This window comes from Pomacea canaliculata, linkage group LG12, assembly GCF_003073045.1.
Source record: "Pomacea canaliculata isolate SZHN2017 linkage group LG12, ASM307304v1, whole genome shotgun sequence".
NCBI classification, from domain to species: Eukaryota; Metazoa; Mollusca; class Gastropoda; order Architaenioglossa; family Ampullariidae; genus Pomacea; species Pomacea canaliculata.
The window spans coordinates 8,371,464-8,385,132 of record NC_037601.1 but is presented as its reverse complement, the minus strand read 5'-3'; the positions used below and the strand labels follow the sequence as shown (position 1 = coordinate 8,385,132).

General features: G+C 41.2%; 2 protein-coding genes across 3 annotated transcripts in view; one reads left to right on the top strand and one right to left on the bottom strand.

Annotated features, from left to right (window-relative positions):
• Positions 1-699: 699 nt before the first annotated feature.
• LOC112553476 (microtubule-associated proteins 1A/1B light chain 3A-like) lies at positions 700-4,023 on the bottom strand. The gene is made up of 5 exons (XM_025220706.1): positions 3,372-4,023; positions 3,035-3,187; positions 2,860-2,915; positions 2,134-2,321; positions 700-1,322 (listed from the first exon to the last, which is right to left on the bottom strand). The coding sequence occupies exons 1-5, from the start codon at positions 3,388-3,390 to the stop codon at positions 1,241-1,243; spliced, it is 498 nt and encodes a 165-aa protein (XP_025076491.1). The 5' UTR covers positions 3,391-4,023; the 3' UTR covers positions 700-1,240.
• A 9,105-nt stretch (positions 4,024-13,128) lies between these two features.
• Positions 13,129-13,669, top strand: part of LOC112553160 — a 68,610-nt gene continuing 68,069 nt past the window's right edge. The window contains exon 1 of one of the 2 annotated variants that reach the window (XM_025220198.1): positions 13,129-13,317. The gene's annotated coding sequence lies outside the window, so the exon portion shown is untranslated. The remainder of the gene's footprint in view (positions 13,318-13,669) is intronic. The other variant, XM_025220196.1, reaches the window with a different exon arrangement.

Genomic DNA, 13,669 nt, shown 5'->3' with positions numbered 1-13,669 from the left:
TTACTTCATTTCCACAAAATCCGTTTTGTCAGGAGCTTTCAGTGTTGTCAAAAATGGCACGACACATGTTTGTCAAACACTTTTGCGCATGTCTGATCACAAACAACGGTCACTGTAATACGTGTTCGTTATTTAAACAAAAAACGACTTCTGGGCTGTCCAGGTCGTGATGTATTAGTTTCCTGTTCAAAGGACTTCGCCCAGGACAATATTAAATACACCCGTCTAACAGTATTCGGCTCCCGTCTAGGTTTAAATACAACTGAAAGATAGATACATCAATCTGTGGAAACTACGGGCGGAAAGATGAACACTACCGAGAGGATGCAAACGCAAACACCATAAAAATATACCCATCCCCCAACCCTAAGGGGAAAAAATCAAATTCCGAAATGGGGTGTTTAAGTTGCACTCGACCCCCACGAAACATCTTCAGCATAAAGCTAACGGTTGCATTAAATAATAAGGAAGTTTTTACATATAAGCGTTCATACCCTTACAGTGAACACAAGTTGTCATCGCATAAACCAGGCATAAGCACGATTCTCGCTATCTATCTTTAGGCAAGCGGGAAAATTACTTAAAAAAAGAAAAGAAAAATGGGTATTCGTTTAAATATACCAGAATGCCTTCCTGTCCGTTGTTTTTTTAGTTGTGAAAACTGAAGACTAGAGTAAGAAAACATGGAAAACGAAAACACTGATTTAATGTTCATTTTATTTGTGTTTGCATAAGTCCGAGTAAACAATAGCATCACGCCATTCACTTTTTTGCGTTTCCATTTTCTCCAAGGACGAGCCATCCGTCACAATCTCTTCTTAATTATACTCACTCTTTCTTCTCTTATTCAGTTTCCACACACGCACACATGTGCACGTTCAAGTGAATGCATAAACATTGTTTTGTGGGTTTGTTTTTTGCACAATAATCAACAGCCTTAGTACAGGAAAAAGATTTTTTAGAACAAGATCTCAAAATTAAAATAATTAACAAATACGGAAAACGACAATGTAAAAACGATCAACAGCTGAACCTTTGGTGAGGTCACGACCCTGTCCGGACCTTCTCTTGAGCACGGCACAATGTGAAGCAAAGTCCGTTCTTTGAATATCTGGACATGACTAGAGTTTATCAATATTCACTTTATGCCATTTGTATTTTCTCTTTCTTGAGAGGTGAAAGATACTGGTGATGGCTACAGCATCGGAGTGTCACAGATATGTAACAAACCTCGTTGAGGTCATTGCCAATGGAAGAAGACCTGTAGAAAGCCGTCTGAACAACTGTCTGGGTTGTAGAGATTCCCAATCTTTGTCGTCAAACTGTTGACAGAAAAAGAAGAAATAATGTAAACCTGCTTTCGTTGCTCATGATTGATAGGAACTCTTGAAAAAAATGTGCATTATCTGGTACGACTGGATCGCTTCATTGCTATTATGCTTATTTATTATGTTGGATAAAACTGTCGATCAGTTCAAGGGCTTTGATTATGGTTTTAAGTTGTAATATTTTGCTTAAAATATTTGAGATATTCTTGGATCATTACATGATTGTGTACAGGAAACGTTTTATGATCTTATTTTTTAACTTATCGCCCACGGAAGTATTCACAAACACTTGACTCCCTTTACTGACAAATGTACTTAACGGAAGTTTATCGGGTGTTCAGAAACACGGCTGCACAGCGTGTTGGGTAAATTATCTGGAGGACTTTGACATGCCTCCACCAGACTAAAAATGAAGTTATCAGATAGACAACAGTTATGATTTAGCGAGACGGTCCTACCAGAGGATATATTTTATTCCCGAAGTGTGTTCTCAAACGGCAAATATTTCTTCAGAGCAAAGCAATGACATTTGTTTTGATTACTTGTCTATAAGTAATCGTGAAACACCTGATATAAAGACAAATGCAAAGGAGAACCTTTAATCAAGGTTATTCGCCTATTTATCTAACATGACTTACACGAGTCTTCAATATAATCAAGGTTAAAGGTCATTTGCCTATCTCGTATACAATGTATGCTTTTCAGATCCACTTTTTTTTGTGAGCAGGCAAGCGCACAAGGAAGGAAGCAACAAAGATACTAAAATATTATTATCTAGTGGTATTTGGTATTTTGGCATGCTTACCAGGCAGTGCCCATGGCAGTGATGCTTTCCTCGTTGGTGAACAAATAGAGACTTCTCTTGGTGGGGACGCTTAGCCTCCTTCTGACCATCTTGGTCAGCTGCCATAGCGTGACGTCCTTCTTCAACAACAGCCGCAGACTGTTGCCCTCCACCCGACTGCGACTCAGCTCATGGGGCTGCAGCACAATCTGCGGCAAACAGCAAATAGTTGCTTGGTTGACTGTTTTTATTTGTTTTATTGATTTTTTATTTATTTTATTTATTTTGGCAGGTGTCTTCACCTAGAGCTGACCAGCTCACTTTATAGGGTCGAGGAAAAATGCTGGGGGAGGAAGGAGGAAACCAGAGTAATCTGAGAACCACCTACCCGGCTCCTCTCCCCAGACGACCACCCTGTAAAGAAGTGTCACATCAAAAGCATGTGAGTTCCGACACGAGCTTTGAGCCCGGGGCTTAAAGTTTACTCTGAAAAGCAAGTCGCTTTTACCTCAGAGATACTGGGCCTTCCCAAGAAGAAGCAAAGACATTGCGATAGCCATGCACTGACAGGGTCAGAGGTCACTGACTGGCCTAACTGACTGTGAGCAGAGTAGGTGTCTGCGTTTGTATTGGTATGTAGACCCTGTTTAAGTCAAACATGTGTACCTTCTGATGATTGGTTGTTGCTCTGTGAGTGAGACGTATACAGATAGATGTGTGAGAGACAGAGACCCGACGACCACTCACCGGCACGACGTTGGGGTCCTTTCGTTTCATCTTCGCCACATCTTTGGCTCGCATTTCTGAAAAGATGAAAGTCGGGTTATCACTCTGCTAGTCTTCCACATTGTCCACACACTGTCTGCACATGCATATAGCTCTCGTACATGTCTGAACGACAGTTTTGTACAAAGATACATACCCCTAGCTCGTTGGGCTTCAAGTCTCCTGGTGCGGCATTGCAGTAGAGTTGCTTTGTACTTCGGGTTGTCGCAGTCGCCGTAACACATGGCCGGTCGCTCCACCAACCTGTGTTTAACTTTAGTCCACAGTTTGCACAGACCAGCAAGTATGCCTGAACAAAACAAAACAAAAAAAAATAAATAAATAAATAAAAAAACCAAACTCAAATTCGCATCTTCGTCTGCTCTGCATTTCATTCACGAAGTACAGTGAACTCACAACACGTAAGACGCCTATTTTCAGGAATTCCAACATCAACAAATATATATTATTGCACAGAAAAAAAAAATTCTTACATTTCAGGGTCTTTGGCATTGTGTCTTCGGAAACTGTGTCCCAGAATGACAAACCGGTGCGAAGATGCAACGATCTTGGTTCCCGGTAGGGGGGGAAAAAAAAGCAGATTGACCGAACGGGCAACGTGTTATTTATTTATTTTTTAATGTTGCCAGTCCTCGTGCAGTCAACGGTTTGTCGTTTCTAGCCTTTTGTTAACCGACTTGTATGTTGCCAGACTACGATTATCCGACATTAGCTTTGCCAGTATCTGGGTAGCAGTCGCGTATGCGGCCATAGACAAGTGATCACTCTCGAGTAAGCCGGTAAAAGTGGACGGAGATAAGTTGACTCCGATCATTTTAAAGAGGCGGACCGACCAGCGAGAACCGGCTGGACCCATGGTCACTCATGACTCACACCTTGCCCTCCTGACCTCTGACCCACTCATGGTCACTCGTGCAGCTGGTGTCGGTCACTACTTGCCTGATCACGTGACTTTGCCCACTGCAGAAATTTCGAAGGCATTCACATGCAATACTTTCAGTCAGTTCCTCCATCCCCTCCCCCCAACCATCACGTTCGTCATGCCTTCGTGTTGTCCTCTACATCACATCACGGTTTTCTGTGCATTCAAGTGCTCAATTATCTCTTTTTATAGACATCAAAGAAGACATACTTTTGCAATAAAAGAACATCCCCCAAGCTAACGACAAAAAAAAAAAATTAATAATTTTAAAAACCATTAAAACTAATTTTTGGAAATCTTTTTTACGGACGCATAAGAAACATGCAATTAATAATCAACACGCGTACGTTTATTTATTTAATTTTTACAAATCAGACAGCGATGTTGCACCCACATGCTAAAACTCAAGAAGCTCGAAAGAAATATCTAGAAAGAGGTGAAAACACGCAAGACGTTCAGGCTCAATGAAAGCAAGCTGCAGATAAGAGGGAAGAGAAAAACACGTTTTCACAGGTGTACTGTGTAAATTACAGGAACTAAAACTAGTTTCTTAATTTAAAGAGGTTAGCGGTCGGACACATATTTGCGGAAAGAGCTAGCATGCTTATTTTTTGTAGAGGTCCTAGAATTTCGCCTATCACTTCTTAAAAGAAACAAAACAAAAATAAAAAGACTCAGGCAAGACTTCAAGATTGATGAGGTGTCTGGGAGTTCAGTGGCTTGCAGTCTTTATCGCTCTCTCTGTTGACATCGGAGTAAACATCTTCGACGGGGAGAATGTAAGACTTTATCATGAAAAGGGCAGAGAAAATTAAGCAAGGACGTTGAACAGACTGAAAGAAAGAAAGACTATTTGGTGGTCAAACGAATGGGTCAGCAAAAAAAAAAAAAAAAAAAAAAAAAAATTGATGGAGAGATTATAGCTAGATCGACTTGATAAATAATCGACAGAATCAAATAAACAAAAACACTTTCAAAAAGCCGTTGAGTAATCCATGCGTGAGTATATATATATATGTGGTCAGTGCTGCTTGTGTAACAGACAGAACCTTGCGATCCCCGGGCGCTTGCGAGGCCAAGATGCCATCAAAGACTGATAATGTGCTGACACAACCAATGTCCGTAAGTCAGGTCGAGTGTTTGTGTGTCTAGTGTCAGAATGGGGAGCCTGGCTGACGTGGACTTGAGATAAAGCTGGCTGGCAGGAAAAGAATAATGTGATCAGCCACGCATGCGCTGTCCACACCCTGATGCAGATACACACGCACCCACACCCCCAACCAACTGCACCCTGTTTTCTCTATATCTTCTTTTTTTTTTTTTTACTTTTTGAGTGAGTAAAGAAAATCAGACACACAAACAGGTGCAAATACACATAAACACGCTTTCTGAAATAAAAGTTGAAAATACTGCCACTTTTCCACCACGGTTATTCACATGCTGATACACAGTATACCCTGGTATCTCTCGGAACAAATTTATCACCTGTCAGCGACATTGCATTTTATCTCGAACAATTTTGACAAGGGTTTAAATATAGGAAGTGGGGCAGTTTTCTTTCAGCGGGCAGTGGGCTGAATTTCATATCTGCATTTTCGTTCCTACAGACAACATTGATGTTCGTCTAAGTCACGTTCTACAAATCTCTCTTAATACCTGCTATTGATGTTGATGAATACAGTAAGATATATAATTATGTGTGTAGAGCATGTTATAAATAAATTTAGAGAAATTAAAAAAAAAAAAAACTCTTTTGAAGATTAACGTTTGACGCTATTTTTAGAAGCATAGTGAAGTAAACGGTTATCAAGGAAAGGGCCTATACTGTGCCTAGCACACCGAACCGACGCAAGCAGCAGTTTTTTCCCTTTATGCATGCTCTGTCATGCTTACACCACTGATCCCCCTCCTACCCAGCTGGGGCTTTAGATGAGATCTCGTGAATGAAATACGAGGAACACTGACAGAAACAGCAGTTACAGAGATTATAGTAGGTGACAGTGCCAAAAAGGCTTAAAGAACCAGGGATAAAAAGGTATCTATAAAAATACGGGAGAGGACTTCACTTGGAGTTTACTAGTAATTTAATAGGGTTTTTTTCTAAAAACTCTGATAATGTTATCGCGTTTTAAGCATATTTTATTGTACATTTGCATATCTTTCTCTCTCTGTAACCGCCATGTGATTCCCTTTTACTGTTAAATTTTCAAGGTCCAGTAGCGGTAGTGAACTTGAGAAGCTCACCGTGACTAGAACTAAGGTGACCAGACGTTTCGGGTGCGAAAGCGGGACACGTGCCGATGATGGTGTCACCCCCAAAAATACTTTGCTACATCATGAACTAAAAGCGGGACTGAAATGCATCTATCAGTTGTTTGTTAGGTCGATACCAGTCACCAACCGATGCTAGACTCACACCGCCAGCCTTTTCCTCCCAAACCCGCTAACCATAAGCCAACAGCGGTCTCTCCTGTAACATCCATAGACTTGCTCTCACGCTTCGCATTTCTCTACGAACCTTTCTCTCATGTCATGGAAAGTATACAGCTGACAGTTGCAGGGATGTCTGTGCTTTTGAAATGAAAGTGAAATTTATGAAACTCGCATCCGTGCAGTTTTTGGCAGGGGTCGGAAACATCTGGAAACCAGCAACGTTCAAAGAAGCAGAAAAAATGAGAAAGGAAAACTCGATATCTAGATATCCTTGCAGTGGGTGAATCTCCATCACAGTTCACACACACAAAGTTGGGTCTTGGAGAATGATGTTCAGGTGATGCTGGGCTAGGTCAGGAGGAGTGAGGTGGGTGGATGGGAGGGTAGACGTAGTGGTTAAAACATCTTTGCCCAACATTTAAGCCATGTTCCCTCTGAACGCGCTGACACCGTACAAGAAAGTGCGCAGTGACAGGATAAAGACAGCTCCACATGTGCAGACAACTCGTGTTGACATGAGACTAATGACTTCCTGCGTTATCTCCCCGTGAGTTCAAAAACAAGCGAGGAAGAAAGAAGAACACGACGATGAAGAAGAGAAGCAAGCCAAAATCGCTTCTCCTCGAATGGCTTGTCATTTTTCACCTTCATGGTAGGAGAGCGATCTGGCGCATAGCGGATCACTTGAAAGCTGACAGCCGCTACTTTGTTGCTTGACAGAAAACTTGTTGTTACTTCGTCCGCACGACTCGGCCCGCCAATCTATTACCCTCCACTCCTGTTCGTGGAGATCACGAACTTACATTGCTTGGTTGGCTCGCCATGACTAACGGCGAACACCCTCTTCCACCCTCACCCCCGCCCATCATCAGCATGTGGCGACGCGTGTTCAGGGAAAGAGAAAAAAGTTCATTGGAAGATCTTCCCTACCCCCAGAAGCCTCCCTCGCCCGATCTACCCTCTACCATTCCCCTCCCACTCAAAAAACAAACAAACAAACAAACAAACAAACAAAAAACACACAAGAGAGGACGGCTCCACGAACTATCAACATTCTTATCAGCATCTTTTATCAATGTTAGCAGCCTCTGTTTAAAATTTTTTGACAAAATATGTTTCTGATTTTGTTTTTTGTTTTATTGTTGCACGCATCTCCACAAAAATCTAGCCGCCTAGAGTAATACAAAACCCTTTCTCGATGCTATAATGTTTTTGGCTATTAGTCACATTTACCTGGTGCCTACAGGGAAAGTGAAATCAGGATCCACAACCCGCCTGCCCCTCCTCCCAGTTAAAAAAAAAACTTGCTTTGAAGTGATCCACACATTAAAATCTGCCAGCGTGGTTAAATACAGTTTTTAATCTTCTTTATGGGTCTGTATCTGCTTCTTGCCAATACATAGTTGAATAGCAATGTTTAAGGATTCCTGCATTTATACTTACATTATGTATTTGAATATGTGAATGTATTTCCCATTAGCATGCCTGAAGAAACACTATACAAAAATAATAACACATAAAATAAAAAGATATAACAATGCCTAAAATAAAAAAATACAAAAAAGCCCCATCCAAACAGTGGATCGTCTCATGCGTCTTCTAATTAGAAATCCGCAAGGCAGACATGCGCAGATAATATTTTCAGGCAGTCGTCTTGCTTGCGGCTCCCAAACTCCGGCTCCAAAGCTTTTGCTGTAAGTACTGAGTGGCGGGACAGAAAACCCCGGTTGCGGCCTCAGAGATAAATAAAAAAAAAAAAAGAAAGAAAGAAAAAGGGCAGTTGAAGGAGAGTGCTCTGCACACGATGAACCACTTGGGGTCACTGCCCCTAGAGAAGGGTGTGGGGAGCTTCCGGTCCGCGATATCATTTGGTCTGGCGCTGCCAAGGCGACCGGAGGCGGAATTCGAAATCCACTTAATTTAGAGGCTTTTTTCACAACAAAATAAATTCATAATGAATCAGGATAATTTTTGTACTACCCGCTAATGATTTTATAAATGCTCAAATGGACCATCGCAGAAAAAAATGTTCCCCACCCTTTCTTTAGAACAATCAGACTATGGGACCTTCTCAACTCTCCTCCCTCTTGTACATTTTATTTTCAGCTTGAGAAAGGCGGAGGTAGTAGGTCTGTAAATATCGAATGAAGCTAGTATATTATGCAATGTCACAGCTATATATTTTTCAGCCTCTTAGGAAAAGATTTAGTCATGAAAAAACTTCAAGAACTCGGCCAAAGTAATTTTTACAATCAAAAAAGAAAAAGCAAAAAACAGAAAATAATATATATATATCTTGCAGTGTTTGAAAACGACGTGTCAGTTTATTGTAATGAACAAACACAGTTCTCATTCTATTCCCTTATCAGCACTATTTCTCTTTTTACTGTCCTCTTCTCCTGGTCTCTGTGTGTGTGTGTGTGCATTCGAGAAATTAAGGGCTGGAGAAACAGAGAGGGAGAAGAGAGAACGAGATAACAGTGTATGCTTTCTACAAACATTTATAATTTGCATTGTTTTAGGAAATATTATTTTCTGTTACAGATAAACTAGAACTGCAATGAGCAGTGAAAGTTTTACAAAAAGCGAAAATGAAGAAGACAACGGGGTTTCCTTGTGTTATTTTATTCCCGGTGTCAGAAAGAATTAGAATTTCTTCGATGCTAAATCTTCATGTAGGAGGGAGCATGCCACCAAGGTTTGATTATATCTAGTGTTTTTTTTTAATTTGTTAGAATTCCGTAAACTGCGAAGTGCCTGAATAAAATCTAAGTGTTATCTGCATTTTTTTTTTTTTTTTTTTTTTTTTTTTTTTTTGCAATAAAAGACTTCTGCACTGATTCTGTCATTCGGCATCAGTAAAGTTTTTTATGACTTTGGAAAAAAAAGCAGTGGATTTCTCAGAGTTCTCCTTTTAGCCCTTAATAATATGATTAAAATTGTTTCGTGCTTTGTGTTTAATTTCTCTACTTTCATGCTAATCACGTGCTTCAAAATTATTGCTATCTTTTCTCCCCTTTTTCTTTCTTTTTTAATGTTTGTTTCTGTAAAGTTTCCACAATGTTAGCCGGTATCACAACTATGTGATCTAGTAATTTAAAACAGGTAGCATTCAGTCTCAGTAAAAATGGGGAACAAATTAGGCGGGGAAGAGCTACTTAGAAACACCGACTTGCACCTGATTTGTTTTCGTTGTGAGTAATCACTTTCTCTCATCCGCTTCCTTTTTCTTCGTCTCTCCTCTTTCTCTCGCCTCGCCCTTTTCTCACCGCACGCACAGTATTTTGTTTTCCTCTTTTCCTCTCTCCAACACCCGGACATGCTACACATATGGCGGCAGGAACATCTCGCTACTTCATGTCTGACAAGGACACAGTATCTCCAGGGTTGTTGTTCTTGTCTTTCTCCTTTAGTGACAGCATCAGCCACCAGACGGAGTTGTGAAAAGCCTCCATTTGCTGCTGCCGCTGAAAAGAAAAAGACAAAACAAAAACAAAAAAAAAACCTCGGAGTCCGTACTTGTTACCTCTTCTCCGCTTAAAAAATTACTACTCTTATTTGTTTCACCACTTAACCCCTTCAGTTCCCTCAGAGATAGTTTCCCGTTTTTTTATTTCAGATATTAAAACTGAAACTGTTTTTCGAGTATTGTACGTGAAAAACTTACCGGACACCAGAATGGGGGAAAGTGCAAATATATAAAGAGAGAGAGAGAATGTAACATTTTAAGTTGTCCAGAATTTTAAATGTCAGTAAACCACCGATGGGGATTGATGTTATCTCAATGTCTGTGAGAAGATAAGCAGTTTTAATGACTGCTGCAGCCGCCCACGTCTCCGGCAGGTCTGCACTTACTGGAATCAAACGAGGTGAGACAGTTGTCAAAAGATATTATCGCAGTCAGAACAAACCAAGGCTGGAAACAAATACACAGAAGCTAACAACAGTGTAAGAAGCTAGCGAGAAGATAGAGAATTAGCTGGTTAAAAATAAACTCCAACGCCATTACAGAAAGTCATTTTCTCCAGGCGGGATTTAATCTAACACTCACTCAGCCCCGTTCCCTCTACGCATGCGCAAACATTCTCATTAAAAAAAAGACAAAGAATTAACAAATTTCCTCTTAGGCAAAAAAGGACTACAGAAATGAAAACTAGATCTCCCCGACAAGGAATTTTAGAAAAGTAAACACACGGAGGAGGTAGGAAGAGGGACGGTGATAGATGAGTTGTGTTTTTCAATCTTCACAACGGTTTTTTACGGAGGCTTTGCAACTTCATCCAAAACCTGAAAAGAAACGGTGACAAGTAGGTTTGTATGTGTGTTTGTGTGGGACGGGGGTTGTTTGTTTATGGGGAAGGAGATTGATGGTCCTAATATTTTGTAAGCATTGATTAGTTCTAGCTGACAGACCATTGGCTTGATCGATCTTGCTTCCTGCTAGCGCGCAAGTATGAAGAATGAAGCGGATGGATTAATAAAGAAAGACAGATACCTATATAAGAGATAGATAATAAAACAAAACAGGAAGAGGAAGAGATGCATCAGAGCGGAGGTCTGCGAGACTTTGCTGCAGGTGACCGGGTGGTCCCGAAAAAGTTTCAGACGGGACGTGAGGGCAACGTAGAGGTCACGTGCACCGATCAGTGTCTCGGAACGCGAAGCACGTGCGCCAGTGACTAGAAAATGGCGGCTACCCGTACAAAACCCCAAGAAACAAAAAATCCCCCCCCACCAAAAAAACAAGAGCAACAATATGTCCGCACATGCACTCGTCACTCCGCGTGCGCCGCCCTCGTGCCGTCGGAGCATCTTATCTGCGCATGCCTCTCATTCGTGTCTGCGTGGCCATCTCCGACATGTGGCCGTCAGCGCCAGATGGCGTGCGCAGACAGATGCACGTTCATCGGACCACTTAGTAATCACAATAATAATCTTATCTGGTATTTGTTTCCCCCCAAAGCGAAGCTTCATTGCTTGGTTCACTAACCTACATATTAATAGTGCTTATATATAGTCATAGTCATAGTAATCTTTTTTGTCGAGCAAATAAATACTTTTTTTTTCGACTACAAATGGTCAACTGAATTACAAAAAAATTCAAGAAGTTTTACGGGGGTAGTAAGACTGAAGAGAAGCACAGCAGCCAGATGACAGTTTCCGTCCTTCTGGCATCTCACTGTAGCCGGGGCTGCTGTACATCAGTCAAGTCTCTGTCAGTTGTTTGCTAACCCTTTAAACGATTAATGAACTGCTTGGCTTCTTGAGACTGCGACCGGAGGGCTCTGAGATACACGAGAAGGTTAGCTGCTGTCTGGTCGGATGACTTCTTGTAGGGATAGAAAACTTATTCTCGGGTGCACTCAACGCTTGTTATAGATATAGCGACACACGGATACAAAAACAGTGAACATGGCAGCACCCCACGTGACCCTTGGATGAGCAGAATAAAGTGCATGAACTCCGAGATTGGGGAGAGGGTTAGAGTTGGTTAAAGCATTACAATTATGAAACATAAGTTTTGAATTAGAAAAATAAAGGTGTAACAATGTCACAAATTTAGAAAAAATGGTTAAGTTTAGAAAAAAAAAAAGGGAAGGATAGACAACACGTTTCATCTGTTTCTCTCTTTGTCTGTTCGTCGGTCTGTCTCTTGTTGACTAGTTCCAACAGAATGAGAAAGCCAGCTAAACCAACAACAAAAAGCAATGATGCGAACAACAACAACAGGGATCATGTTCAGCTATTGTGGTGTCAGCGCAAAGTTCATGCATGCACACCTCTGATCTCACCCTCGCTGTCAGCCTCTGCGTCCTGTCAGGATGCTGCTGGCGGCTCGGAGAACAGACCACATACTGCCAGCTGTACTCGTGGTCCAAACGCTCGTGAGATCAAAGGTCGAAGATATGCCCTCACAAAAAAAAGTTTGCCCCGAGAAAAATGTGGTTTCTAGCACCTCATCCCTCCAACTACCGAAAGGTTAAATGAGATGGGCACTTTCTCCTTTCTTTTCTTTTTTAAAAAAAAAGAAAAACTTTTTGTTTGTTTAGACACTTATAAATGAACTCCTAAAATGTGCCCGCAAATTTACAAACGACACTGATGCACCAGCAACCTCAGAGGTCGCTGCTTAGAAAAGACATCCAGGTGACCAAGCGCAGGAACATGTCTCTCATAATAAACTATTATTTTAATATTAAATTATACGGATAGATTTACTAGAACTTAATAGTTGTTCACCAGTGCGAAGTATTTTTCTACAAATTTGTTTATGCAGTTTGTCGTAATTTGACAATTTTTATGCAATTTTTCATGCTTTGTGCATATGGCGTATTGGTAAAAGGGGTGCTGCGGCTGACAATAGTCCAGAAAAAGAACGATGTAAGGAGGCAAACAAAAGTGGGGAGGGTGCGAAATAGAGATAGATGCAGACACAATAAAAACAAATAAAGAAAGAAAAGAAAGCAAGAGAAAAAGAAATAAAAAATTAAACGAAAAGAAAAGAAATACATAAAAACGAAAAATGAAAAAGGAATGGAAGAAAGATCGAGTGAGTTAGTTGGCCCCCAGAGTTTATTTTTAAGTTTTTGGTGTTGTTCTGATCGTACCGTTCATTTTCAGGGTCAAGCAGGTTCGCGGTTCTTTTTTCTCTCGAGCAAATGCCAGAGGAGGTTTCGAATAACTGCACCTTGAAAGTCCTCATAGTTTTCAACCGTCAGTCAGACCCACAAGGTAATTTTCATTCGCCTATTGTCTGCGTCCGAGTTTTCAAAGCTCTTCCACCCCACAGTCACATACGTGGCGTTCCTCGCGAAAGAAAACTCGCAGACGAGTTTCAAGTGGATTTACGACATTGCGTGGTGTTGAGTCGATTTTCGGCATTGGAAGCGATGGCGCGCGCGATATGGTGGGTGATGAGAGCACGCGCTACATCTCGTCTGCCACAGCTCGCGCTGCTCTCTGTGAGGTCGGAGTGGGTGTTGAGACTTCTTGTCTCAGTCTGTGGATTGTACCTTTGCTTCGATGACAGTGATCCCGCTCGCTCCGGTGCTCAGAGATGCACGGTAAGCGCACGTGAACATGTTCGTGTCAGCTAGGTGTGTACTCGTGTTTGTGTATGCATGCCATTACACGCGTGTCTTTCGTTTTCGCATCAACAAACTTTTAAAAAGTTTTATTTTATGATGTCGGAGTGATAAGATTTAGTTGTCGATCTTGGAGTATTTTTATTTATTTCTTTTTTTGTGTTTGTGTGTCGCGTGTTGTAAAGGTGACAGGGATGTGTCATGGCTTTGTTTCTGATAAACACCGATGGCTGGAGCCTTTATGAATATGCGAGTGTGTTATTTACACACTCAGTCTAGGGCCAGATTCCGGATGCTGAGCAGGAAATCGATGGACAATACAGTTTGTGAT

What these genes read in the sequence shown, in the direction of transcription:
- LOC112553476 (XM_025220706.1), bottom strand. An exon ending in AGGACCCCAACGTCGTGCCG is followed by an intron (nt 2,322 to 2,859) that starts GTGAGTGGTCGT and finishes TGTTTGCCGCAG; the next exon opens with ATTGTGCTGCAGCCCCATGA. An exon ending in ACTGCCATGGGCACTGCCTG is followed by an intron (nt 1,323 to 2,133) that starts GTAAGCATGCCA and finishes TTCTGTCAACAG; the next exon opens with TTTGACGACAAAGATTGGGA.